At 38.8% G+C, this 25,917-nt stretch overlaps 4 protein-coding genes across 4 annotated transcripts; 2 read left to right on the forward strand and 2 right to left on the reverse strand.

Annotated features, from left to right (window-relative positions):
- The first annotated feature begins 1,815 nt into the window (after positions 1-1,815).
- LOC103928014 (protein NETWORKED 1A-like) lies at positions 1,816-10,282 on the forward strand. Its single transcript, XM_009337013.3, has 5 exons — positions 1,816-2,064; positions 2,171-2,220; positions 2,822-3,047; positions 3,794-8,439; positions 8,907-10,282. The coding sequence occupies exons 3-5, from the start codon at positions 2,948-2,950 to the stop codon at positions 10,116-10,118; spliced, it is 5,958 nt and encodes a 1,985-aa protein (XP_009335288.2). The 5' UTR covers positions 1,816-2,064; positions 2,171-2,220; positions 2,822-2,947; the 3' UTR covers positions 10,119-10,282.
- A 1,353-nt stretch (positions 10,283-11,635) lies between these two features.
- Positions 11,636-14,263, reverse strand: LOC103928013 (40S ribosomal protein S3a-2-like). Its single transcript, XM_009337012.3, has 7 exons — positions 14,119-14,263; positions 13,966-14,013; positions 13,703-13,808; positions 12,883-13,020; positions 12,606-12,791; positions 12,184-12,384; positions 11,636-11,887 (listed from the first exon to the last, which is right to left on the reverse strand). Exons 1-7 carry the CDS (start codon positions 14,127-14,129, stop codon positions 11,798-11,800), a joined length of 780 nt encoding a protein of 259 aa, XP_009335287.1. The 5' UTR covers positions 14,130-14,263; the 3' UTR covers positions 11,636-11,797.
- An 807-nt stretch (positions 14,264-15,070) lies between these two features.
- Positions 15,071-19,980, forward strand: LOC103928012 (U-box domain-containing protein 70). Its single transcript, XM_009337011.3, has 8 exons — positions 15,071-15,344; positions 16,568-16,661; positions 16,789-16,839; positions 16,948-17,121; positions 17,449-17,628; positions 17,860-17,979; positions 18,699-18,832; positions 19,442-19,980. Exons 1-8 carry the CDS (start codon positions 15,169-15,171, stop codon positions 19,509-19,511), a joined length of 999 nt encoding a protein of 332 aa, XP_009335286.2. The 5' UTR covers positions 15,071-15,168; the 3' UTR covers positions 19,512-19,980.
- Positions 19,981-20,339: 359 nt separating this feature from the next.
- LOC103928011 (sulfate transporter 3.1) lies at positions 20,340-25,677 on the reverse strand. Its single transcript, XM_048572209.1, has 12 exons — positions 25,083-25,677; positions 24,665-24,872; positions 24,367-24,538; positions 24,160-24,225; positions 22,587-22,700; positions 22,351-22,467; positions 22,128-22,254; positions 21,594-21,880; positions 21,300-21,490; positions 21,122-21,207; positions 20,947-21,023; positions 20,340-20,853 (listed from the first exon to the last, which is right to left on the reverse strand). Exons 1-12 carry the CDS (start codon positions 25,396-25,398, stop codon positions 20,665-20,667), a joined length of 1,950 nt encoding a protein of 649 aa, XP_048428166.1. The 5' UTR covers positions 25,399-25,677; the 3' UTR covers positions 20,340-20,664.
- Between the last annotated feature and the right edge of the window lie 240 nt (positions 25,678-25,917).

Below are 25,917 nucleotides of genomic sequence, written 5' to 3' on the forward strand. Positions count from 1 at the left end.
CACCACACCCAACCCAAACCCAGAACCCAGCTAGCGTCCTTCCCTGCAACCCAAATCCAAAACCACTCCCACCTCTCATTCGCCACCTCTTTGACTCCCTCTCCCTTCGTTCATCCCCTCCCTTCCTTCCGTTCATCTTATTTCCTTTCTTCCCCTCCCGTCTTCCCCAGACCCCACCTACCCCTTCCAGCAATCCCATCCACCACACCCAACCCAAACCTAGAACCCGGTCGGCATTACCCCAGCTCCAACCGTCGTCGATTGCATGATCATCTTTAGCATCGCTGTGGCCTGTTCGACTCATCGCATTCGAGGGTCATGTGGACGAGCCCGAATTGCATCTCGTTGATTAGCTGGTGGGTCGAGATTGAGAGCTTGAGGAGGAAGGTGGGTTTGGTGGAAAGGCGATTGTGCTGGATGCACAACCACACGTGGCCGCAGTGATGGCCAAAGATTGTGTCGATGACCATGGATTTCGAGGGGCGGGTCTGCTGGGGCGGAATGGCCACACTGTCATTTTGGGTGGGTGAGGTGGATGTGCAGAGGTTGGGTAGGTGTAGATGAGAGAAGGGAGAGAGAAGGGAGGGAAGGTCAGGGGGTGAGGGAATGAAGGATGTGCAGAGGAGGGAGGGAGGGAGAAGGGAGGGGGAAGAAGGGCAGAGGGAGAATGGATGAGTCAGGGAAGATGATTAGGATTTTTTTTAAGGGTAATTTATAATAGAAAGTGGACCCCATCTTAAGCCACGTCAGCATTTAATAGAAAAATTGACAGACAACTGACGAAAAGTATGACATTGCAACAAATTCGAAGATAAGGTATGACATTGAAACTTTTTAAAGACGAGGTATGAAACTGTTAATGACCCACTAGTTGAGGTAGTTCTGTGTAATTTACCCAAAAATTATTGTATAGCACTGAATATTGTCACATTGTACATTAAAATTGGATTTAGAGTATTGATTCATGATTGTCCTACTGAAAAGAAAAGAAACAAAATGAAAAACATCGATAAATATTGTGCTATAGTGTGAGCCCAATAGTTGGGCGAACCTTCTAGGGTTTATTGCTTCATGTGTTACGCTTTTTATAAACTCCGAAGTCTTGTAACATGTGATTTCAACGAGAATTTATTTTTATCGAGACCTACTTGCTTTTTATGTTTTGTATTGCCTGTGATACTTTTTGAGTAGCATATCTTGTAAAATGCAATTTTTGTTTTCGATATTCACGCTGGGTATTAGATTTGTCTTTTTTTAACTATCTGTTGTACTATCTCATCTAATATTCCAATAAAAAAAAAAAACTATTTATAATTATTGTATACAAATATAAACACTATATATGTATATATAAAAAGGGGTGTTAGTTTATGGGACTTCATTTCTGTAACTCTGTGGTACTTATAAGCATTTTACGATCCAAAACATAGAATTACAACAAAAGACAGCAAAAGTAAGTCGCACGAGCACTTCAATGATGCCACGAGGAAGAGACGTGAAAGATTATCAAAACTATCAAAAAGAACAGAAAATATTTTGCAAACCCCAAAAGAGAACATCATGGAGATCTTAAGCAGGGTCAGATTAATAATTTGGTTTATCTTAAAGTGAAAAACTATAACAAAAGTCAGAAAATGTTTCAAAAAGTTGGGCAAAAACGACAAACGACAGCAAAACTCTCGGAGTAACGTCACTTCCATTTTTTGAATTAGAATAGTGTTTTCCAAGATAAGGGAAAAAATAACAGTTTCTGTTACTTTTTTTACTTCATCGTTCTCTTTTTCTCGCCTTTACGGTTTACAGTGTCATCAAAGTCTCGTTCCAAATCTGTCAAATATACTGCACAAAACCCAATAAATGGAGAAGTGTAGTGAGAGAGTATTCTGTTTAAGAGTGAGAGAGAATGGGGTGAAACTGTAATGTATGCAGCTGGAGTTTTCCAATCATAGCTGCTGAATTGAAAAAACTCATTGGTTTTTCACATTGGTTTCTAATGTGAATGGTGATGTTTTAATGAGAGATTTTGATGTTCTATCAGAATCCACCTCTGAAATCATTCACTGAGTAAGTTTTTAATCTTCTGGGTTCATAAAGGTTAAAGCTTTTGCAATTTTTATGAAGACCCATCTGCTCAAAACTAATGCATTTATGACGTTCCTTTGGTTTGTAGGTTCACTTGCTGATTGGAAGTCCCAGCACCTGCTATCAGTCAATCTACTGGTACGCTCTTGATCTTGTGGTTAATAAAAAGGGGAAAAAGTCAACTTTTTTTTTTATCTATCTCTGCTGTTGTTTGGAATTGATTTGCATCATCTCCTATCATTGGTGTGTTTATTTTCTCATAAACTCTTTTCTGTATTTGATAGGTGGTATGTGTTTTAGTTTGGCTTCTTGTTTTATGAATTTTGTATAATTATAAAAAGCTACTGTGTACTGAGCTTATGCAAATTAAAAAAAGCTGCTTGTGCAGTTTGGCTTCCTGTTTTATGAATTTTATAAAATTAAAAAAAAGCTGCTGTGTACTGGGTTTTATTGGGTAAATTTATGGATGCCTGGTTTTTGTGTTTTCCAATTTGCAGCACTTACAAGATTGTTTTATTTCTCATATATTGAAGAAAAGTTCAATTTTCCACATTGTTTTTGGTTTCAATGCTGTTTTCTTGCTTAGTGGTTACTTATTTCCTTGGATCAATTGTTATCTGTCTAATAGAGGAGGTAGGATGCAATTTTGTATTGTTTGTTTTGTCTTGATATCTTCTTGCTGGTGTGAACCTTGTGCCATTCCGACGATTATATTTTCTTTGATGATTTTGGTGCACAGGTGGAAGGAGGGAGAGAGAGAACTGCAAATCTTCATCTGGAATATTGAGGGGTGGAAGTTTCTTGAACTGATATTCTGGCCTTTCCCAACTCAAAACAAGTTCTGTTGTTGTGCTGCGCCGGAGTCATGGCAACCATGTTACATTCTGAGTCCAGACGATTATATTCTTGGTGGTGGGATAGTCACATTCCAAAGAACTCAAAATGGCTTCAGGAGAATCTTACAGGTCTTGATATTTTTCTGTAAAATTTATCCGTTTAGTAGGACTTGGATTGAAATTTGTTTTTTCAGATGCAGATATAAGCTTTCAGTTGCATGTGCATTAGGCATATAGCTACTACTTATGTGTGATGGCAAGTCATACCAATAAGACACAGCATTTTTGTGGTAATGACAACATAAAGATGTTAAGCAAGCCAGTTGCTTATATTCTTCTTCTTTTGGATGTTAATTTTTTAAAAGCTGAGTACATTTCTTAACAATTTTGTATTTAGATGGAGATGAAGGGACAGAAGAGATATGGTAACCGAGGGAGGAGAGTAAATAGAACTAAAACTAAATACTGAAAACCATTCTTTGCATGGCCAGCCGTGTTCATACCTGGTTAGCATTTGCTTGGCCAACAAAGGACAGTATAAGACTCCCATGTCCTGTTACTTTTCTGTAAAACTATGATCAATAACATTCACGTTCATTTGAACATGAAACTAGATGAAGAATGAACGTAAACAAAATATGGCGGTTCTCAAGTTTTGTGATCTATGATATTAGCATGATGTAATTTCCAGCATATGAAATATGTTTTAAAAAAAAAAAAATCAGGTCAGTGATAAAGAAACGAATGTACTTGGAATTTTCTCAGTTTGATTTCTCTCTTTCTCTGCAACGTGTGCAATTGAGTGTGTTTTTGCATATGGATATCCTTGGATTTTCGGGCTACATTTGTAATTGACTCAAAATCTTATTATGCAGACATGGATGCCAAAGTCAAAGCAATGATCAAGCTCATTGAAGAAGATGCAGATTCTTTTGCAAGGAGGGCAGAAATGTACTACAAGAAACGCCCGGAGCTCATGAAACTGGTGGAGGAGTTCTATCGAGCTTATCGTGCATTAGCAGAGAGGTACGATCATGCAACTGTGGAGCTGCGCCAGGCTCATCGAACCATGGCAGAAGCATTTCCCAACCAAGTACCTTATGTATTGGCTGACGAATCGTCCTCAGGCTCTTCTGGGCCAGACGTCGAACCTCATACACCAGAAATGCCACATCCAGTTTGTGCCTTATTTGACCCTGATGACTTGCATAAGGATGCATTGGGCCTCTCGTCAATCAATTCACAAGCTTTGAAAAGGAATGGAGGACACTCAGCAGACTCCGACTCTGGAATAAGCAGAAGAGGTGGTCTAAAGCAGTTCATTGAGATGTTCACTCCAGGAGAAGTGCCAAATAGTTCAAAGGTTGCAGAGGGAATGATGGGACAAGGATTAAATTTTCATGAAGCGGAAGATTTCAAACAGAAGTTCCAAAATGGGTTTTCTCAGTTAACGAGTGAGAACCAGAGTCTCAAGACCCAGGTTCTTTCTCAATCTGAACGTGCCGCAAAAGCAGAAACTGAAGTTCAATCCTTAAAGAAAGCTCTAGATGAGATACAATCTGAAAAAGACGCAGTCCTTCTTCAGTACGAGCAGAGTTTGGAGAAGTTGTCTAAACTGGGGAGAGAACTAGATGATGCACAAAGGGCTATTGGAGGGCTTGATGAACGAGCAAGCAAAGCTGATATTGAAACTAAAATATTGAAGGAAGCCCTGGTGGAATTAGAAGCGGAGAGGGATGCTGGTCTTCTGCAGTACAATCGATGTTTGGAAAGGATATCTAACCTGGAGAGCAAGTTATCTTTTTCCCAATGGGATGCAAAGGGACTTAACGAGCGGGCTGTTAAAGCAGAAACTGAAGCTCAAAGTCTCAAGCAAGAACTTTCTAAACTAGAGGCTGAAAAGGAAGATTGTTTACTTCAGTACAAGCAATGTCTTGAGAAGATATCTGCTTTGGAGACAAAAATCTCTGTCTCTGAGGAAAATGTCAGAATGCTTAATGAACAAATTGAAAGAGCTCAAGGTGAAGTCAAATATTTGAAGGAATCCCTGGCTACACTGGAGGAAGGGAAAGAAGCTGCAGCTCTTCAATACAAGCAGTGCATGGATACAATAGCTAAAATGGAAAGCGAAATTTCTAAGGCTCAAGCAGATGCCAAACGACTAAATAGCGAAGTTTTGAAAGGCTCCGCAAAATTAAAGAGTGCCGAAGAACAATGTGTACTCTTGGAGAGATCAAATCACTCTCTGCAGTTAGAGGCGGACAGTCTGCTGAAGAAGATTACAACTAAGGATCAAGAACTTTCAGAGAAGGATGACCAGATGGAGAAACTTCACATTTTGATGGAAGAGGAGCACTTACAGTTTGTGCAAGCTGAAGCGACTCTTCAAGCTCTACAGAAGTTGCATTCTCAATCCCAGGAGGAACAGAAAGCTTTAGCACTGGAGTTCAAAAACGGGCTTCAAATGTTGAAGGACTTGGAGATACGCGAACAGGGTATGAAGGATGATGTCCAACGGGCAAAGGAGGAAAATAAGAGCCTAAGTGAATTGAATTTTTCTTGCACTGTCTCCATAAAGAATCTGCAAGATGAAATCTTCAACATCAAAGAGATGAAAGAAAAACTTGAACAAGAGGTTGCGGTAAAATCAGACCAAAGCAATGCTCTCCAGCAGCATATTTTACATTTGGAGGAGGAAATTAAGGGATTAAATAGAAGATATCAAGCTATGGTGAAGCAGGTGGAGTCGGCTGGTTTAAATCCTGAATGCTTTGAATCATCTGTGAAAGACTTGCAAAAGGAAAAATCGAAGCTGGAAGATATATGCACAAAGGGGAAAGAAGAGAGAGAACTGCTTTATGAGAAGTTGAAGGATACGGGTAAACTTTCAAAGGAGAATGATTTTATGGGGAGCTCACTGTTGGGGTTGAACGCTGAGTTGGAGGGTTTGAGAGACAAGGTCCAAGAATTGCAAGCGTCTTGCCAGTTTCTCCAGGGAGAAAAATCCACTCTTGTGGCTGAGAAGGCTCTCCTGCTTTCACAGTTACAAGTTATCACTCAGAATATGCAGGCGCTTTTTGAGAGGAACACCTTGCTGGACAATTCCCTCTCTGTTGCAGACATTGAGCTTGAACGGTTCAGAGCACGATCAAGCAGCTTAGAAGAGTTGTGCCAATCTCTCAATAATGAGAAGTCCAATCTTCTTAATGAGAGAGGCACCCTGGTATTTCAGTTGAAAGATGTTGAGGAGAGACTGCGAAACCTGGAAAAGCGCTTTACAAAATTAGAGAAGAAATATTCTAACCTGGGGAAGGAGGAAGGCTCCACACTTAGTGCAGTAGAAGAACTACGGGGTTCCCTCCATGCAGAAAAACGAGAGCGTGCAAGTTATATACGGTCAAGTGAGGCCCGATTGGCGGGTTTGGAAAACAATGTCCACCTCATGCAGGAAGAAAGAAAGCTGGGAAAGAAAGAATTTGAAGAAGAACTAGATAAAGCTTTAAATGCCCAGATCGAGATCTTTATCCTTCAGAAGTTTATAGAAGATCTGGAAGAGAAGAATTTGTCATTATTCATCGAGTGTCAGAGACACGTTGAGAAATCCAAGTTTTCTAGTAAGCTGATCTCAGAGTTGGAGAGTGAAAATCTCGAACTACAGGTGGAAGAACAATTCTTGGTGGAAGAAATCGACAAGTTGAGGTTGGGCGTTCGTCAAGTCCTCAGGGCTCTACAGATTGAACCAGATAGGCAGGACGATAAGACTGAACCAGGGAAAGTAAATGTGCTGCACATTTTGAATAATATCAAGGACTTGAAAACTTCTTTGTTACGGAGCAAGGATGAGGAACAGCAGTTGCTTGTTGAGAAGTCAGTGCTCTTAACTGTACTTGGGCAGTTGAGATCAGAGGGTGCAGAGGTAGAGACGGAAAAACAATTCTTTGAGCAGGAGTATGAGATCGTGATAAACCATTGTTCTACACTACAAAATGAGAAGCATGACCTTCTAGAGATGACAAGGGAGTTGAGATTGGAAGTGACGGGGAAAGAGCAAAAGCAGGAAATATTAGAGGCTGAATTGTTAACTCTTCAACCTAAGCTGACAAATTTGGAGGATGCTTATGTGGTTCTGCAGGAAGAAAATTCCAAGGTGCTTGAAGAGAAGAGATCTTTGCTTAAGGAACTTATGGCCCTCAAAGAGGAAAAGAAAATGCTTGAAGAGGATAATAGTGTTAATTTCCACGAAGCACTAGCCTTCAGCACCCTCTCGTTGGTTTTAGAGAGCTTCACAATTGAGAAAGCTGCGGAACTAAAATCACTTGCTAAAGATCTCAACAGTCAATTTGTAATTAATAACGACCTCAAAGAGGCTGTTGGAACATTGGGGGAGAATTTAGTGATGAAAGAAGTAGAAAACCTGCATCTGAATGAGACGGTCCAATTGTTGGACAAGGAACTGTGTGAAGCCAAGGACTTAAATGGTGAACTAAGCCGTCAAGTTTTAGTTGGAAACGATTCTCTGAAACAGAAAACCTTGGAGCTCTCGGAGGCAGAAGAGAAGCTTAAAAGGATGGAAGATTTGAATGTGGAATTGTGCAGAACAGTTCAGGAACTGAAGATGGAAATTGAAGAATCAAATCTAGTGCGAGAAAATTGTGAGAAGGAGATTTTTGAACTATCTGAAGATAGCACAAATCAGAAAAAGGAAATCAAAAGCCTTTGTGAGGCAAATGAAATTCTGAAGAACCAAATCTTATGTAACGGAATTGAAAAAGAAGTAGAAAATCTACATCTGAATGAGACAGTTCGATTGTTGCACAAGGAACTGCATGAAGCCAAGGACTCGAAAGATCAGCTGAGCCATCAAATTTTAGCTGGAAAGGATTCTCTGAAGCAGAAAACCATGGAGCTCTCAGAAGTAGAAGAGAAGCTTAGAAAGGCTGAGAACTTGAATGTGGAATTATGCAGAACTGTTCAGGAAATGAGGATGGAACATGAAGATTCAAATCGACTTAGGGAGAATTGTGAGAAGCAGATTCTAGAACTATCCAATGATAACTCAAATCAGAAGGATGAAATCGAGAGCCTTCGTGAAGCAAATGAAACCCTGGCGAATGAAGTGGGTATCTTAAGTGAAGTAATTGAAGAACATAGAACAAGAGAGGAGTATTTGAGTTCCGAGCTGCAAGAGAGAAGCAATGACTTTGAACTCTGGGAGGCTGAGGCTGCGACATTCTATTTTGATCTTCAAGTTTCTGCTCTCCGTGAAGCTTTTCTTGAAAATACGGTTCATGAGCTCACTGATGTTTGTGAGAGTCTTAAAGATGAAAGTGCTGCGAAATCTTTGGAGGTAGAACAAATGAAAGAAAGAGTTAGCTCTTTGGAAGGTGAAGTTGGAGGACTGATCGGCCAGTTGTCTGCATACGTTCCTGCCGTAGCCTCATTGAGAGAGAATGTAGCATCTCTTCAGCACAATGCCGTACTTAGATCGAAGCTTCTTGTAGCAAGAAATCAACAAGATAAGGTAATATTTTCTCTCTTTAGAAACATTGATGATAGTGATGATTCAGCAATTAAGTCTGAGCTAGGTAGAGTCGACTCATTTTTGGTTTTGACAGCCTTACCCCGAGTTTTCAATAACGTAGAAGTGTCTGTCTGTGTTTCTGGCCTTATTGGCATGGAGAGAATGTGTATTTATTAACTGCTATCATAAGTACACATGAAAGTTCGATTTAATTCTAATCCTAAGTGTCCTGTTTATAACTGAAATTTAACGCTAAACGTAAAACATTCTTGTTCTAGTGAAGACCTTCCTAACAGAAGCAGATGTAGATCAGAGGTTTGCAACTTGGCTTGTGTGGATAATTGAAGTTTAATGTTAAAACTTGATACTTAATTACCATGTTTGTGTCTTATTGGACCACTCTAGCTATCACCATTGCTAGCTTCTGCTCTTTTTCTTTCCACTAATTAGCATGTTCGTGCGTCTAGGATGTGAAACCGCCAAATCATCTATATGAAAAGAACTGTCAAGATTCCACTGAAGATCAAAGCCCATTGGTACCCGACGGAATTTCAGAATTGGCAGAAGTGCAAACTATGATAAAAGAAGTTGAAAAGACGTTTGTGGAAGAGACGGAAAGGCTTGTGATGGAAGCCTTTGAAAAGGCAATGGTGGAAGAAATTGAAAGCCTTTCAACTCAGCAAAGTACAAAAACCAGCAACTCGTCTGTGGAGATTGAAGAGTTACAATCAAAAGGTACCTTACTTAAAGAAAAAGGCAGTAAATGTGAAGAGGTGAAACTTGGGAAGGAGTTCACTGTTGAAAATCGCAAGTTGCAGAAGACAAAATCTGCTAATGGGACTTTGATGAAAGACATTCCGCTTGATCATGTTTCTGATTTATCATCGTATGGAAGAAGCTGGAGAGGTACTGGTGGGGCTGATGATCAGATGCTTGAGTTATGGGAGACTGCCGAACAATACTGTCACCAGGATCCGGTTGCCAGTGAGAAAGAAAATCAGGCATCTGCACGCATGGAAGATGTTACCCCCAGCCATCGGTTTACAGATTCTGAGCAGATGATTCAGAATTTTTCTTCAGAAGTTGAGGCTGAGAAGGAGTGGGGAATTGAGAAGCTGGAAGCGTCCCTTCGAAGGCCACGTCATGAAGGCAAGAAGGAAAAAATCTTGGAGAGACTGGCCTCTGATGCCCAGAAGCTGACGAGTCTGCAGACAATTGCTCGGGATTTGGATAAGAAGATGGAGACAAGCAAGAAGGGCAAAAGGGCCAACGGCATTGAATATGAAACAGTCAAAAGACACTTACTTGAAGTTGAGTGTGCTGTTGTGCAGCTAGTGGAAACTAATGGTCAACTGAAAAAGAAGATTGAGGAGTCTCCGTCTTTGGACGAGCAGACTTCCATAGAGTTGGAGGAGGCTGGAAATGTCCGCAGAGAGAGAGTAGTCGAAGAGGCAAGTAAAGGGTCAGAGAAGATCGGAAGGCTGCAGTTTGAGTTGCAGAACATTCACTACATTTTGCTCAAACTGGAGGATGAGAATAAAAAGAAGGGGAGGCACGGATTTTACGTGAGCAGAACAGGCGTTCTCCTGAGGGATTTTATTTACAGCGGCAGAAGCGGCGAGAGGCGGAGGAAGGGTTGTGTGTGTGGCTGCATGAGACCCTCCACCAATGGAGATTGAGGCAATAATCACTCGAGAGGGAAGCATGTTTTATTTCGTTAAATGATCCTAATGTTGTGTTTAGCGAATCATTTATCGGATTAGTTAGCGAAAACACAAGTGTATTACCTCAGTTTCCGTGTAAAATAGGCTTCATCTAATCAAAATGAGCTGCTTCCTTCGTATTATCACCTCCCATTAACCATTCAAAACAAGCCACTTATTTTCTTCTTGTTTTTAACTTACGATGCTTCAGTAACTTTCGGAATGCCTGGATGCGTTGAATGTATGCTTCCGATAAGTCGCAAAATGGATAGAGTTGGATATTGATCGGATTTCGGAACTGCCAGTGCCAGAGAGGGATCAACTTAATCCAATTAGAGCAATGGTCTCTCAACTCGTCAAAATGTGCGTCTATCGTCATTTTAGTTAACACCGTCAGTAATTATGCTAAATGCAATCACGTGCGTGGCACATAAAACGAATTGTAGGGGTAATTAAGGAAACATTGTTTCCCGTGGGTTGAAGTCAATACAAGGAGATGGGAAACCAAGCAAGACGAGATTTACATGGATCTGTAGGTCAAAGTTCTAGGACACAAGCTTCAGCAAAGATGGGAAGATCATGGAGGCTTTGAAATAGACGATATTGGTGCTTGTTTTTTGATGTTCATGGACCAAGAAGGCCTCGATTAGTTGATGTTACCATATGTCTTCTCCTCATCGGCATTGGCTTCCAAATCGTCCATTTTCTTCTAAGGTTAAGTGAACTGCTTGCTCCTCCATGCCTTCTCCTCCATACCAGTGCAGTAAAGCTCTTCCATACCACATTGTCATACCTGCTTCGAATTCACCAATATTTTGCACAAAACTGGTTGGTTTATGCTATTATCTTCCTTCAATAAAGGCTGATTATTGCAATACATGGTGGGAATTTGAGGAACGTGAGGCTGGGCATGGAGGAAGTTTTAATTGGGGATGGGAGGAAGTTTCAATTGGGGATGGGTTATGAGTTCGATAGAATTCAACCCACAAGAAATATTATGTTTCCCTAATTGCCCCTACAATCAGTCCACAAGAAATATTATGTTTCCCTAATTGCCCCTACAATCAGTCTCCTATACGACGCACGTGATTGAATTTAACCAAACTATTGACGATGTTAACAAAAAGAACCATAACTGCACATTTTGATTAATTAAAAGACCAATGGTTAAGGAAATAAAGTTGAAGAATCATTGCTCCAATTGAATTAAAATTAAGGAATCATTGCTACAATTTTCTCTATTTGTCCAATCAAATTTCTCTTGCACCAGTTTCCAATCCAATTTGCACCACTAATTGCAACTGCTATGGAAGCGATGTCCCGGAAAACCGCCAAAACTTCGAGCTGAGGGGTACAACAGGCATCGCCGCGGCACCTCAGACGGTCCAAGTTCAGTCCAAATGTGTATAATATGGCACTTGTACAACCACAGAAGTTGATACCGTATGAGGAATAATAGAATTGTAGGATGTATAAAGCAAGACTCAATCATCTTCTCAAAATTTAGTATTTAGATTAAAAGCACAAAATTTCGATCAAGCAACTTTCATCTTCTCAAAAAGCTAGAACAAAACATGCACCAAGTAATATGGTCTCTTTAAGTTCACAACATAAATTGAACAATACTACTTAAAAGGAAATAACAGAGACAGCACTTAAGCACCAACAATTTCTTGCTGCACCTCAGGCGCTGCTTCTTCGGTGGGCCTCTCAACCTTCACACCAACATCTTCGCCACCATAAACCTAGTTATACAAAATCCATTTCACTAAAGTTTAGCTTACGGCCGCAGTATGAAGAACTATGCGCACAATTTGCATCATGATGCAGATATGCTACTAATCATGATGAAAGCATGCAAATGATAAGGAGTAAATAGCACCAAAAAATTCTGATGCCAAACCCTCAAATGAAATACGTAGATGATAAATAAGGCCAAGGACTCTCGGAAGTACTATGACCACGGTTCATCATTTACTATATCTAATATTTCAAATAGAAAGAATAAAAAAATAGATTTCCAAGAGCAAAAAGGGTATACCTCCATGAGCTTGGTGAGATCAAACTTGGGTGCCTTCAAGATCTTCACCTTCCTGATGAAGACATTTTGCAATGGATAGATGCTCATTGTTGCCTTCTCAATCTCTTTACCAATACTCTCAGCAATGAACTTGTTGACCAAGCCCTTAAGATCACTTGATGTTGCCTGGGCAATCATGATCTCACTCATCTTACGGCGAATCTGACAATAAATGTAGCATTATGGCGTCAGAAACAAACACTACCATGCATAAGTACATAGACAAAATTCATGATAAATTCAATTACATCATGCAAATTATTAAGGCAGAGCTTTGCTCACCCACACCTTTTTTTTTCAAGTGCAAACGGTTGGGGTTTAACTCCGTCCACTCGTTAGGAAAAAAGTGCAGGGGAGAATTTCCATATTAAGGTATACATTACCTGTCTGACTTGGCTAGACTGTGCATAGCAGGTCCTCTTGACCTGATTTGGACGTCTCTTGGTGAAGCCAATGCAGAACATCCTTAGAGTATAGTTGTCGGTGGTCTTCACATCCACATGAGCTTCAATCAAGGTTTGCCATTTGCGCACCAAAGACCTAAGCTTGTCAGTGGTGAAGTTCATTCCCTGAAGAATTCAATAATACATGAGCTCGGGTTCATAAGAAATCATACAAAAGATACCAAAAAATATATGAACGTAAATTATTCAAGCATACCCAGAAATTAGTAAGAACAGTCTTCCCTTGGACATCTTCAGCTCTCAACCGCATCTTTCTGTAAGCATGCTCCTCATCACCCTGAAGGTCAGCGAGTGATACCTCAAAGACTCTATGCTTGAGTCCTTCTGAAGCAATCTGTTAAAACCGAAAAACTTGTTAAAAGCATGCACTTTCAACAATTTAAATATATACAAAGTGTGTTATCATGTGGGGAAAAAAAATTGCTAAACAATTTTTTCCAAAAAGCGATGTATACATTTTGAAAGTTTTGTATAATAATTACTGATGCAATGAAAATTTCTAAATAGATAAAGAAAATTGTAACAGGTGTAACAGTCATTCTACTCGACATTAACATTAGCACGTAACCTCTCTGCTCTACCCCTCCGCACTCAAGTTTATTTATGGCATTTGGATAAAAATAAACATAGTGCAGAAGGAGAACCCGGTATGCAGAAACCATTTCCCAAATCGTGCCGTACTTAAACACGATAATTTCAAAACACCACTCTAAATACCATTTAATACTGCAAGCACAAAAACACCACTCTAAATACCAGCCTTCCAGAAGACAGAAAATCGTGCCGTACTTAAACACGATAATTTCAAAACATTTGCAATCCATAAGGACACAACAAATGCATAAATCAACAATAACAGCAGTCTAATAAAAACCCCCACCCGCTAATCCATTTCGTGGAAAGAAAAGCAAAATAAACTGATTCCACAATACCTTTCACCCTACTTAATATGGTATTCCAAAAAACTAAATCTAAAACGGAAAGAAAAAACAAAGATTGATAGATGACATCAATACCTTGGTACCCTGAGTACGGGAGACAAGAGTTTTGCCCACATTCGTGTTGTTGAACAGTTTCGGGGCCTTGATGTCATACCAATCCTTCTTGGCAAACGGATCAACCCTATATTTTCGTTCCACAAATACAAATTAATTAGTAAATAAGTGGGGTTATCACATAATTAACAAATCATACGAAATGACAAATAAGAACAAAACTAAAACAAACCCAGATCTATGTAAATCAGTGTGTATGTATATATGTAAAAAAATAAGCTTACGCTTTCTTCTTTCCTCCTTTCTTCGACTTGGAAATCCTCTTGTTCTTGCTGCATAATACAAAGGTCAATGTGTCAGTCACTGATCGAGAAATCCATGTGCTGAAATATGTTAGTGTGTGTGTAGAGAGAGCGAGAGAGAGAGAGAGAGAGTACCCGACGGCCATGGCTGAAAACTTAGAGGAGCTCGAGAGCTCTGCAGAGAGATGAAGGGTGAGGCTAAAAGCGGCCGAGAGAGCAAACCCTTGTCTTTGTGAAGCACAAAACCCTAACACTCACTCTGTTTATATAAATGCGATAGATCTTGCCTTTGCTGAGATGGGCTCAGGTTATGCTCGGCCCAAGTTATTTTCATATATAACACGTGGGCTCTCAAGTCTGGACCTTTTTAGAAAAAGCCCAAGACTAAAACCCTAATTTGGCACATCTCAAAAGAATTTTTATTTTTCCTTCTCTGAAAAAATGGACTAATAGTTACCAATCACAGTTATTCACTCATTCGGACTTGGAGAGGCTATAGAGAATTTCAACCTGCTCACGCTGAAAAGAATTTTTATGAGATTGGAAACAAAATACATTCAAGAGTGAATAGGCCCAAAATCTGAGTGCTAAATTCGGGGTTTGTTTATAGGGTTCGACTTCTACTCCAACTACAAAGTGTGGCTGCAAAAAAAAACAAAAAAGTGTATATACTTAGTGTAGTGTACATACAATATTATGGACACGACACTACATAATTTAATTTAGCAATTTCTGTTGATGTCAGTCTTTGTTCTACAGATTACATGTGGCTGCATGGTTACCACGTTGTTTATATCAAACCCTACCAAAGAAAAAAAAATTGTTTTCCTTAAAAAATCACCAAGTTCTTTATGATAATTTTATGTATGGAAATAAGTGTTTTTTTATTTTGAGTAAAATTGATGGGTGTTTAGAGACGAAACTTGGGTCAGACAACCACTCCGAAAGTATAATATATTTGGGCCGAGCCCTTTTAACTCCAAAATCCATTGGACCCAATTAGACATAAATGGGTTTAAACCCAAGTCGGACAAAGCAGCCCTACCCATTTTCACTTTTGAAGTCCAGGTGGAAGTGAAAGTTGTGAAACCATCGCTCGGAATCGCGGTTCTGGGGTTGTATCAGAGAAAGCGGGGGCAGGAGACAGGAGATTTGCTTGCAGTGAATCATAAACCCTAGTGAGGAATGGCGGCAGCAGAGGGGGGAGGATCAGGTAGGGTGGGCGCATCGGCAGGAGGTGGAGGAGCTGAGTCTCTGAAAGATAAAGGAAATGAGCAGTTCAAAGCGGGGAACTACCTCAAAGCCGCTGCACTCTACACTCAGGCCATCAAGCAAGACCCTAATAACCCCACTCTCTATAGGTACATTAACCACCTCAAATTTCCTTCTTTTTTTTTAATAATTTTTTTTGTTGGGATTTTGTAGTTTTCAATTTGATATGTAATAATCAAAATGCAATTTTGATTGGTTGGTTATGTAGTTACTTGACTTCTTCACATGGGTTTTTGTTGAATATTTTTGGTAGTGGAATGATTTTAATAATTCTAGGAATTTGAAGTTGTGTGCTTTGTTTATGTAGAAAATCAGATGAATTTCTATTGTTCATGTTGTTTATGTTTGCCCCTTTGAACTCCCCCAACATTTTGTAATTTGTATGAACTCCAAAGTTACATGAGGTTCGGGGTTGATATACTAGTTTGTTGTTCGTTATTTTGATTAACAGAAGTTATGGTATTCAGATGCAAAGGAATTCCTTTCGTATGTTAGTAGTAAAAATTCAGGCACTTTCGTAGACAAGATGTATAGAATTTGTTACCGAAAAATATCTGCATAACCATTATGGTAGATGAAATTTTTTGAGTGATATAAGCTGAGATGAACCTCATGTAACCTATCTTGGGCGCCGTTAAAAAATTCTGGATTGTTTCGTTAAAGAAGCTAATGTTTCGGTTAACATTTCACTTATTTATGCGGAAAAGTATTTTGAGATCTTATGAAATTTGGAATTTATAGAAGAAAGCAAGGCCATTAGGAAGAAAAAGGGGATATAATTGTCAAAACAAAACCTCATTGCAGCAAAATACTTTGATACCACATTTGTGACTATGCCCTTTTTATTTCCAAGTAAATATGAAAAGCAAACCTGCTCTGTTATGTCCAATGCTATGGTTGGTCTTAGGGTCTACTATGAATTGTTCCTGCTTCAAGTGCTACCACATGCATAGTGTTTATACCATTTGTTAAAACAAAGGGCTGATCTGTGAAAGATGTTAGAGAGAGCTTAGATAAGCTAGGAATGGTTTCTGAATAGGTCAGGTGCCTGCTGTTTCATAATTATTGAATGATAATTGGTCAACTTTCTTTATGTATATCTTCATTATTTTCTTTATAACTAGGATTGTTTCTGCTGTTTAAAGGTGTTTAAAGGATGTTAATGAAAACGTTGAAGTTTTCCATATGAAGTAGCATAGTAGTAATGAAAAATTAAAATTTCCAAGGATACACGGTCTTGGCTGAATTTTCTCGTTTAACAATCATTGCATGCTGTACTGATGCATCTTCTTAATGTTCCATTGTTGGCCAGCAACCGTGCTGCAGCATTTCTTCAATTGGTTAAGCTTAGCAAAGCCCTTGCTGATGCAGAGACAACAATTAAATTGAACCCCCAGTGGGAGAAGGTACTGTTGTTTTATTTTATTTTTTCTTAAATTCTATTTTGCTTCAATAAGCTTGTACTTTTAGAAAACCAGAAGTCTTGATTTTTGTTATTTATTCCTTTAAAGAATCTTTTTTACGCATCTTCAGGGATATTTCAGGAAAGGTTGCATATTAGAGGCCATGGAACAATATGATGATGTATGTCTAGAAGTTCTTTCAATCTTCCCATTTTTATGGCCTTCTGGACTAGACCACATGATATTGGTTTTCTGCTGCTGATATCCTTCTGTTCAACATATGTTGTAGGCTTTGGTTGCTTTCCAAACAGCTTTGGAATATAACTCGCAAAGCACAGAAGTATCAAGAAAGATAAAAAGGATTTCTCAGTTGGTGAGAGATAAAAAACGTGCAGAAGTGGTGGAGAAAATGAGATCCAATGTTGATATGGCGAGGCATTTAGATAAACTGAAATCTGAAATGGTGAGTGTATTTATCAAGGATTCGTGACCTTCAGAAAACACTGTTGTTCATTATTATTCTCATTTTGATACCTTCTATTATCTTTGTGTTTGAGTGATAATTATAATTGCTCAGTCATTAATATATGTTAGTCTTGTTTCAATCTGCTTTATCTTTCTTCGTGTGAATGGTGCGACTTGCCTACTTTCATATATTATAGGTAGAAGCTTTCTTATCGCCCTGAAGGTTAACACGTTGAGTTCCAGAAGCTTATAAAAAGACTTAAGATCACCTGCCCTTGGATTGTTTTAATCAGTCCTAAAATTAAGTTACTCTTTCTCTTTGCAGTCTGGGAAACGTGGATCTGAAGAATGTTGGGAAGAAATGTTTTCTTTCCTTGTCGAGACAATGGAGTCAGCTGTAAAATCATGGCATGAAACTTCTAAAGTGGAGGCTAGAGTTTACTTTCTCCTAGATAAGGAAGAAACAGACACCGAGAAATATGCTCCAGCTGTGAATATTGATAAGGTATTAAGTTTAGAGTTTTCATTTTTTTTCAAAATATCCCTTTCGTGATTGGTTGAAAAGTTTTTTTTCAGCATTTTTGGTCCTATGAACCCTTTTTCGCTGTTCCAATAAAACAATTTATTGCATTAAGTTTATCCTTTCCGAGCTGTGAGCCATCATTCTCTGCTACTGTTATCCGTACTAGCAGGTGACATTTTTGTTTAACTAATCAATGCTTGCCTGTTATTCCAGGCTTTTGAATCGCCCCATACACATGGCAGTTGTTTTTCATTTCTTAGGCAGTATGCTGAGGATTCTTTCTCCAAAGCAGCTTGCTTGGTGACTCCCAAAAGTATCATGTCTTATCCACAGGTACATTTCACTTCATTTGTATTTACAACTATAAATCTTATTCTTATTCTGTTAGGAAGACAATTATTAAGGTTCATCGTGTGACACGATGGAGAACTTTCTTTAGACGATAAGCACGTGGGCAATTAACACGCACATGTATGGATGTTTCAATTTGAGTTTGGGTGCTTGCAAGGCCCAAGAAAAAGGTTCTCATAGATGCTTTTGCAATGTGCCATGGAGTATCTGTCATGCATTTTCGATCGTTACCTTCTTGAGTTAGTTAGAATTAAGGAACTAATAGCATTTTCTTCTCAAATAAAAAAAGGACTTTAATGAGCAGTTAACATAAGTCATGTCACATTTGCATGTTACATGTGCCTAAGTCTCTGTATCTTTGCGTGCGGTGTACTTGTGTGTGCGCAAAACTAGAAGTGTGTTTTAATTACTTTTTGGAGGTTTGACCTCTGACATGGGTTCAAGACTTCAAGTGCTTAAAAGACTCGTGCATGATGATTGCATAGTGTTTTTGGGAAGGTTAAGCATTTATTGGTATGTCTCATGAAAAAAGAAAGTAGTTAATTGGTCTGTTTCAGATGTCACTAGCTTTCTCTGGTTCCAATTTGCTAAATCCAACTTTTATTCGCAGATGATTTAAATTTAGGGGGAAGTATTGACTGATTCAATAAAAGGTTTTTGTTGTTAACAAAGAGGTTTCAATGATCAAATACTTTTTGCAGGTTTGGAAAGGTCAAGGTTCAAGGAAATGGAAACACGGGCAACATGATGGCTTCTTTGTGCAATTTGAGACCCCTTTCCTGCGGAAGCTGTGGTTTATTTCTAGTTCCATTGAACTGGGCCAGACATTGTGCAGGTCTCTTTCTCTCTCTCTCTCTCTCTCTCTCTCTCTCTCTCACACACACACACACACACACACACACGCAGTGTTCCTGAGGAAGTGCCAATTTGTAACTAAATACGAACTCAATTATGGATGACTTTTAATTTTATTATTTAAATTACCAAGAATGTATTGCAAAGTCTAAAGTTCCATCACCGGTCACCTGCTTCATCAGAACTTAGGTTATATTTGGTGGTTGCATTTTGTACCGCCTTTAAGTTGAAGCTTTAGGTTATCTTTTATTACCACCTTGGAGTTCTAATGTTAGTTTCTTTCTTCAATGTGCAAACCCTTTGAAGTATTGTCCTTTTTGCTTTTAAGAGAATGAAGAAATGGAAAGCTTGAACGTATGGATGTGAAAATAATAGTGGGAAGTGGGTTTTTTTTTTAATTTTAATCTACGAAAGTTTTAGGATGCTTGTAGGGAAATTTCAGGGAAGCAGCATCAATGTGGTTACTCACTTAATATTTACTATAATAACGTCCAACTAACCTATTGTACAAAACCTATCTGTTAGAATATTGATCACATCAATAGCAGTGTTTTGGAGCTAGGTGATCTAATGTCTCTGTTTATTTCAGGGATCCGGAGGATTTAGATATCAGTGCCCATGAATTGATTCCACGCCTATTCAAACAGTCCGATTCATAAGTTCCTTTATTTGTATTTTGTTGGAGCAAAGTCTCAGGCCCATTATAGCGAGAGATTGTGTATTCTAAAGAACCGACAGCACTGGTGACAGTTTTTTGCCTTTACTCAGTTTGCAAGGTTTCCTTTGGCCCTGGTTATTTGCAGGAAGGTGCTTTCCATAATCATAACATGCATTTACTCAAGGTTTTGTCTCTTTCTAAATTTTCAAGCCCTTTTGTTTTGAGCGATTGCGTTTTACTGAGAGATCCCTTACTGTGAAGTTGTTAGCCTGTTTTTCCAGTGTAAGGAGTAGTTTAGCCCTTGAATTAAGTTGGGTATCTGCTGCTTATGTGGTGAAACCGAAAACTTGAAATTAGGTCCTGCAGAACTAAGTTTATTTGTAATTGTCCAAATAGCAATGTAACTGTTGAATAGGTTTTTGTGCATCTTTACTGCCCCGTATGAATGCTCTATGTATGGTCCTTTTATTCTGATGTGAGTTACACCATTGTTCAAATATCTTGATGGATGCATAATTCATGAGCACTTGTCACGACGCTTCTTTATGCATTACCTTGAGATTGCTTGACAGTGACACCTTCATTTCCTTGGATGAGTAACAGCGAAGTCTTCTTCATATAATGCATTTGTTAATTGCTAGCCAATTGATCAAATAGCAGATTATTCATAGTTATTTTTAGTTTCCCCTCCAGATTGTATGGCTTGAACTTGGCGAACTGCCGTCGTTGTTGAGAAGCTTACAATTTACTGTGTTATCTTGCGTGAGATTTACAACCGGAATGTCGTAAAGTGTCTCTGTCAAGTTGGTGTTAGTGTAAAACTACCTCGGATGCTGAATATTACGCTTCATTGATAATGGAATATTACACCCTTAAACGATCTGCACACAAGGCCTTCAGGCTTGACTAAAATAGAAGCCTGGCCTTGAGCATCATCGGTATTCTTCATAATCTCTTAATTTTGTGTATAGTAGCAATAATAATACATAAGCTTAGTACTTATAAGCACCCTAGCTATGTCCCCATCTGCTAGGAAACCCTCCTCCCTCCATGTTGGGGATCAATCATGTTAGATATATATAGAGATTCTCTTTTGTTAAAGCCACTGCCACACATATCGTAAAACTTTCATTCATTTGATTGATCATCGTAGATTAGACGCTGTCATCGTGTCTGTTTCCGTCTATTTCTCCTGGATTCGGTTTGCAGGTGTGTAGCGTGAAGTTACATGCCGATACAGCCTCTGCCACTGTAAGATAGATCCATTCCTGACCGATTTTCTCGATGAACTTGGACTTCTCGAGCTTCTTGATCACCTCGCTTCGGGGGTTTGCTAGTACAAGCTGATAGATCAGAAGAAAGAATAAAACATCAGCACATGATCAAACAAGAATGTGAACCATATCAAACAGAACTAGTCTACCATAATCTCATACCTTGAGACCCTTTCTATCAACATTTTTCTGGACCTCTTCAAGCATGGTGATCCCGCTCGTATCAATGCTTCCAACCGCTGTAATTTGATTTTAATTTTAGCATTAGACTTGTAATAAAGCTTAAAGCCAGAGATCGTACATGTTAACTTGTGACTGTTGCAAATTGATCACTTACTGCCAATGTCTAGTATAACATAGTGTAAGCTTGTTTGTCCAGAAGATTTTATCTTGTCTTCCTCCTCGTATATCCATCTTGAGATCCTGTGAACCACATTTTGAGCATAGATTAAAACTCTACCTCGCTGGCTATGTCGTTTTCATATATCGGTATCTAACTTAAGTATTTTATGTACCTTTCCCTTAAATAGTTTGCATTAGCAAAGTAGATTGGTGCATCAATTTGAAGAATAAGAACTCCTGGAATATTGTTCGCAGCCGGGTACTGATCAATGCTTCTATAAATCGACGAGTTTGGAATGTTGCCTAAGGCGAAAGTCCTTGGCCTCGCCACGAATAGCAGAACCCTTAGCAGTGAAACTGCAACCTGCAAATACATATAAACGTTACATATGCATCCAGAAATGTGTAAAAAGAAAAACTTTCTTGTGACGCAAGAAAGAAAACCCTTCCTGTACTCTCCTACTTACCGCAATGACTAGGCCAATCTCAACACTGCCAAAGACAACGCCAAAGTATGCACCCAGGCACACAATGCAGTCCACCTTGTCTACTTTCCAGAGATGGATGACGGCTTCATAATCGATGAGGCTAAGCATGGCAGCCATTATAATGGCGGAGAGCACCACAAGTGGAGTGTAATGGAACAATGGCGTCAAAAACAGGAGTGTGAACATCACTGCAGTCGCCATTACAATGTTGGAGACTGCAGTTTTGCATCCTGCATTGAAGTTCACCGCAGTTCGCGAAAATGGTCCTGCAAGTAATTGCAGCCATAAGAGACGCATATGATTCGTGAATCTGGTAAAAACTACTAGATAACTCATCCATGTGTTTGATTAAAGACTCTTATGTATAAAGCAATGCCCTCTTGCTAGATTTGTGTTGCCAGACATATGCTCATATTGTCAGACTGAATATGAACCGACATTCATTCAAGAAAGAGCGCATTTCTCGTTACATATATATTGAACGCTAGGTATGGCCATGAAAAGGGTATGTACCGGCGGTCAAGTAGCAAGAAGTGCAAGAGCCTGCAATGTTCATCATCCCGAAAGCGATCATTTCTTTGTTACCGTCAATATGGTAGTTTTTAAACGCAGCAAAACTTCTTCCGACAGCTACTCCTTCCTGCACGTCCACCATCAGTAATCTAGCAATGTTAGCCTAAAGCCTTCATTATATACATTGTGTGCTAAGCAAATACTGAGGAACGCAGGAACCTACAGCAAGGCCGATGACACCAGTGACGATCCCAGTTTTAATGGCTGTCGAGAGATATGGCGACCCGAAAGCCAAGTCAGACACGGATGGCGGGTTCAACCCTTTTTTAAGGTGTCCAATCTGCAAAAACAAAGGGTCTATTTAAGTTAATTAACATATCATACAAAAATAATTAAATAAAAAGTAATTATTATGTGATATATATTGTATATATGCTGGGGAGAGAGTGAGATGCTTACTACTAGAACGCCATGTTTTTCAGCATGGGTTAGAAAAACCAGAAGGCTTCCCAAGATCACGGAGCACAGTGGCATCATTGCGTTTATCCAAAAGAAGGCCGGTTTTCTCTTGCTCTAATTGTCATAAGCATCATCATTAAAACAAGAACCGATAAAATAAGCAATTTTCTTTTTGGGTACAAAAAAGATAGCCATTTTAATCCCAATGTAAGGCAAGAATTAACTAGTCATGGGCATGCATGGAGAGAAATTTATACTATTCTAAGATATTCTATTTTGCTAATTTAAACTGAGACATGGTGACTAGTAATTTTTTTTATGAAAATTTTATTTGAACCCATATAATCTTTCCGTCTAATTTACTCTCTACACCTATATTAATTTTAATTAAACTATCAATATTTCTTTAAACTCAAATTTACTACCTAAACTACTCTCACAAACCCAATTCAATAAGTAGATTTATCTTTACACCTAGTAAGAAAAAAATAAAAAACCAAAATTTAACATCGAAGCAGAGAGAATGGGAACGGCGTAGGAAAAATTTCTAAAAAAATCGCTATTTCTCCACCAAATCAACCCAGGCATTGAGGTATTCAAAATATTTTCTTAGTTTGCAAAAATTTAGCGTTTTTTAATTGTACATATAGTGTTTGAAGTGATTTATAAGTTGAATTAATGGACATTGTGAGAAAACTGGATTGAAACAGCAGTGGGTTATCCTTTGAACAGACAAGAAAGAAGAGAAAAGTGAAGATATTGAGACACTTTAACCTATGCTAAAGGTGAAGATATTTAGGCTGTTTAGGTTGTGAGACCATCTCCATGCTAAAGGTGCTAAATCCAAAGTTTAGGACTTCAAAATCTATTTGCATCTCAGGTATACGAACTGTCATATCCTTTTAAGAAACTTATGATTATGTTTATTAAACTGTGAATCTGTACCGGTAATTAAGTATCGATTTTTTTAGAATTTATCGTTCACAATATGTTAATATTATATTTACTATAATGAAAGATTATCAAGATTAAGAGAAGGAAAATGATTTGAACTTGAATCCCAGTGAGTTGAAAAAGATGTCTTATCCACTTGGGCAATCCACCAATTATAAATATGTTAATATAAGTCTCTTTTGATGTGTAAACAATCAGACAAAAGAATATTATGTATATGAATTTTTAACTTCTAGATGTTGTGTGTCCGAAGAGGTCACATAATATATAGCATTTGGGAAAAGAGAGTGCATATATATCACTTCACAACAAGAATATATCTTGTTTGACAACGTTCTTCCGGTTCAATAAACCCTTTTTTAACTTAAGATCGATGGAGTTAATTACATGGTTCATGAAACAACTGAAGCAACTATAACTGGCGTTGGTACTGTTGGTGACGTCTTAATTATTAGTTTTGGCAAGCCAGTAAACGACATGCATGAAAAGTTTTTACATGGAAATAATTCCTTAAATCCTTCTTCAAGTTTAGAGAAAATGATCAATTATAAACAAAGATATAATGCTTCGAATAATGGATTGTATATATCTCAGAAAGGTACGTGGTGTATATACTTACAAAGTATCTTGTGAGCAATAGAAAGCAGAGGAAACAGCATCCCAGCACAGAAGTTTCCCACCTCCACTGCAACATAATTTACATTCATTATATGATATTAACTAATAATGTCCAGAAAGGCATATGTAAAAAAATTGCCAAAATTTGTGGAAGTTGTAAAGCATTAGCTAGAAATTAATAGATTAGATTAAAAAGAGAACTTTATACCTTGTGCACTTGAGAAAAGATAGATTTCATGACAGATATAACATCTGTCTCATGAGTGAAATGAATCAACCCTAGTACCCCTTTAAGCTGCTGGAGACATACAACAGTGGCTGCTCCACCCATGAAACCCACTATTGTTGCATGAGACAGAAAGTCCACGACAAACCCAAGTCTGCAAATACACATATACGTACATACAAACATCGTTTCAGAGGGGTTGCTTCTTGATTGTTTTTTCATTTTGCTTATATCAGAACTTTGTAACAAATATGAATTGGCAGCAAATTAAATTACATACCTTAAGAAGCCAAGAGAAGCCTGGAAAGCTCCAGCAAAGAAGGTAGAGGTGAGAGCCAACTGAAAGTAGAGCTTAGGGTTCTCAGTAGGGCTAACAACCTTCCCCAACATGGAAGATATGAGAAGGGATGCAACCGCCACAGTACCCACTGCCAAATCTTTTGAACTTCCAAGCATGGCATACACCAATGGAGGCACAAAGCTCGAATCTGCATTCATTTTTCCAAAAAAGACAGAAATGAGATTTTTCTGAACACGATTCCATCATAAAGTACGTACTTTTGTTTTTACTATGAGACTAGAGCATTGGTCTTGTTTGTTCTTACTTGAATGCATAACTGACCAGATTCACAATTTGGCAACGTAAGTTTGGTGTAAGAAGAAAATGTTTGATTACACATAATTTTTTGGGTACTCACATAGGCCAATAATTGGGGGCAAGTTTGCTAAATTTGCATAGCTGATCCCTTGAGGAACTGCAAGACTGGCAATGGTGATTCCAGAAATGAGATCAGATTTGAAGAAGTCAAAAGTATAGCGAGGAGCCCATTCGAGGATTGGCACAAAGTGTTGCAATCCTAGAACAAGTTTTCTAGGTGTGGGTTGGTTCTTAAATTGCCTGAAAGGGTCATCGGGAAAGAAAGTTTCTTTCAGAGATGATTTCAGAGCCTTGAAAAATGGCTTGGAAGGAGGAATTTCGACATGGCGTGGGCACTCGTAGTCTGCGTTGCCCATTTCACCTCAGGAAAGAGAACACTTGAGGAGGCTAATGAGAGGCAGCTAATTAAGCGAAGATTAACTAAGCAGCTAACTGATCAGGTTTGGTTGATACTGCTAATTGTAGGAATGGTACGTAAATAGGTTTTTGTTTAGGGTTTATGGGCTGGCTAGGTTGTATTGATTTGGTGAGATATGGTTCGCTTGCTAGGTAGTGAAGGAAATGGGGCTTTGCCAGATAGCCATTGGAAGCAATTGGTGGTTAAAATGCTTAATTAGCTCTGGCAATGACACACATGGTGGACGGGGGCATTATATAAGGTGGTGCACTGCTGGCACAGAGACAGGGAGGGAAGGAAGGAAGGATGTAGGGAAAGGATCTTTGAGTGCCTTGTGGGACCCACACCAGGACTCACACGTAGCACATAAATCGTGTAAGTCCATTGACTCCATCTCTACCAAGATTCCTTTTATTTGCTAGGGTTTAAGGAGTGATGAGTGGCACAGTCTATGTATCACGACTTTTTTGCTCTCTTT

Source organism: the organism of the source record quoted next, unplaced genomic scaffold (assembly GCF_019419815.1).
Source record: "Pyrus x bretschneideri cultivar Hongxiangsu unplaced genomic scaffold, Pyrus_bretschneideri_v1 Contig6, whole genome shotgun sequence".
NCBI lineage: Eukaryota > Viridiplantae > Streptophyta > Magnoliopsida > Rosales > Rosaceae > Pyrus > Pyrus x bretschneideri.

Excerpts from the sequence above, each read along its gene's own strand:
- LOC103928012 (XM_009337011.3), top strand. The coding sequence starts at position 15,169 with ATGGCGGCAGCAGAGGGGGGAGGATCAGGTAGGGTGGGCGCATCGGCA. Across the intron at positions 16,840-16,947 it reads CCATGGAACAATATGATGAT|GCTTTGGTTGCTTTCCAAAC; the intron begins GTATGTCTAGAA and ends CATATGTTGTAG. Across the intron at positions 17,980-18,698 it reads GTATCATGTCTTATCCACAG|GTTTGGAAAGGTCAAGGTTC; the intron begins GTACATTTCACT and ends TACTTTTTGCAG.
- LOC103928013 (XM_009337012.3), bottom strand. Across the intron at positions 13,809-13,965 it reads AAAGGAGGAAAGAAGAAAGC|GGTTGATCCGTTTGCCAAGA; the intron begins GTAAGCTTATTT and ends ACGAAAATATAG. Across the intron at positions 12,385-12,605 it reads AGTCTAGCCAAGTCAGACAG|ATTCGCCGTAAGATGAGTGA; the intron begins GTAATGTATACC and ends ATTTATTGTCAG.
- LOC103928014 (XM_009337013.3), top strand. The coding sequence starts at position 2,948 with ATGGCAACCATGTTACATTCTGAGTCCAGACGATTATATTCTTGGTGG. Across the intron at positions 3,048-3,793 it reads GCTTCAGGAGAATCTTACAG|ACATGGATGCCAAAGTCAAA; the intron begins GTCTTGATATTT and ends CTTATTATGCAG. Across the intron at positions 8,440-8,906 it reads CAAGAAATCAACAAGATAAG|GATGTGAAACCGCCAAATCA; the intron begins GTAATATTTTCT and ends TCGTGCGTCTAG.
- LOC103928011 (XM_048572209.1), bottom strand. The coding sequence starts at position 25,398 with ATGGGCAACGCAGACTACGAGTGCCCACGCCATGTCGAAATTCCTCCT. Across the intron at positions 24,873-25,082 it reads GCCCCCAATTATTGGCCTAT|ATTCGAGCTTTGTGCCTCCA; the intron begins GTGAGTACCCAA and ends AAATGAATGCAG. Across the intron at positions 22,255-22,350 it reads CTGGTGTCATCGGCCTTGCT|GAAGGAGTAGCTGTCGGAAG; the intron begins GTAGGTTCCTGC and ends GTGGACGTGCAG.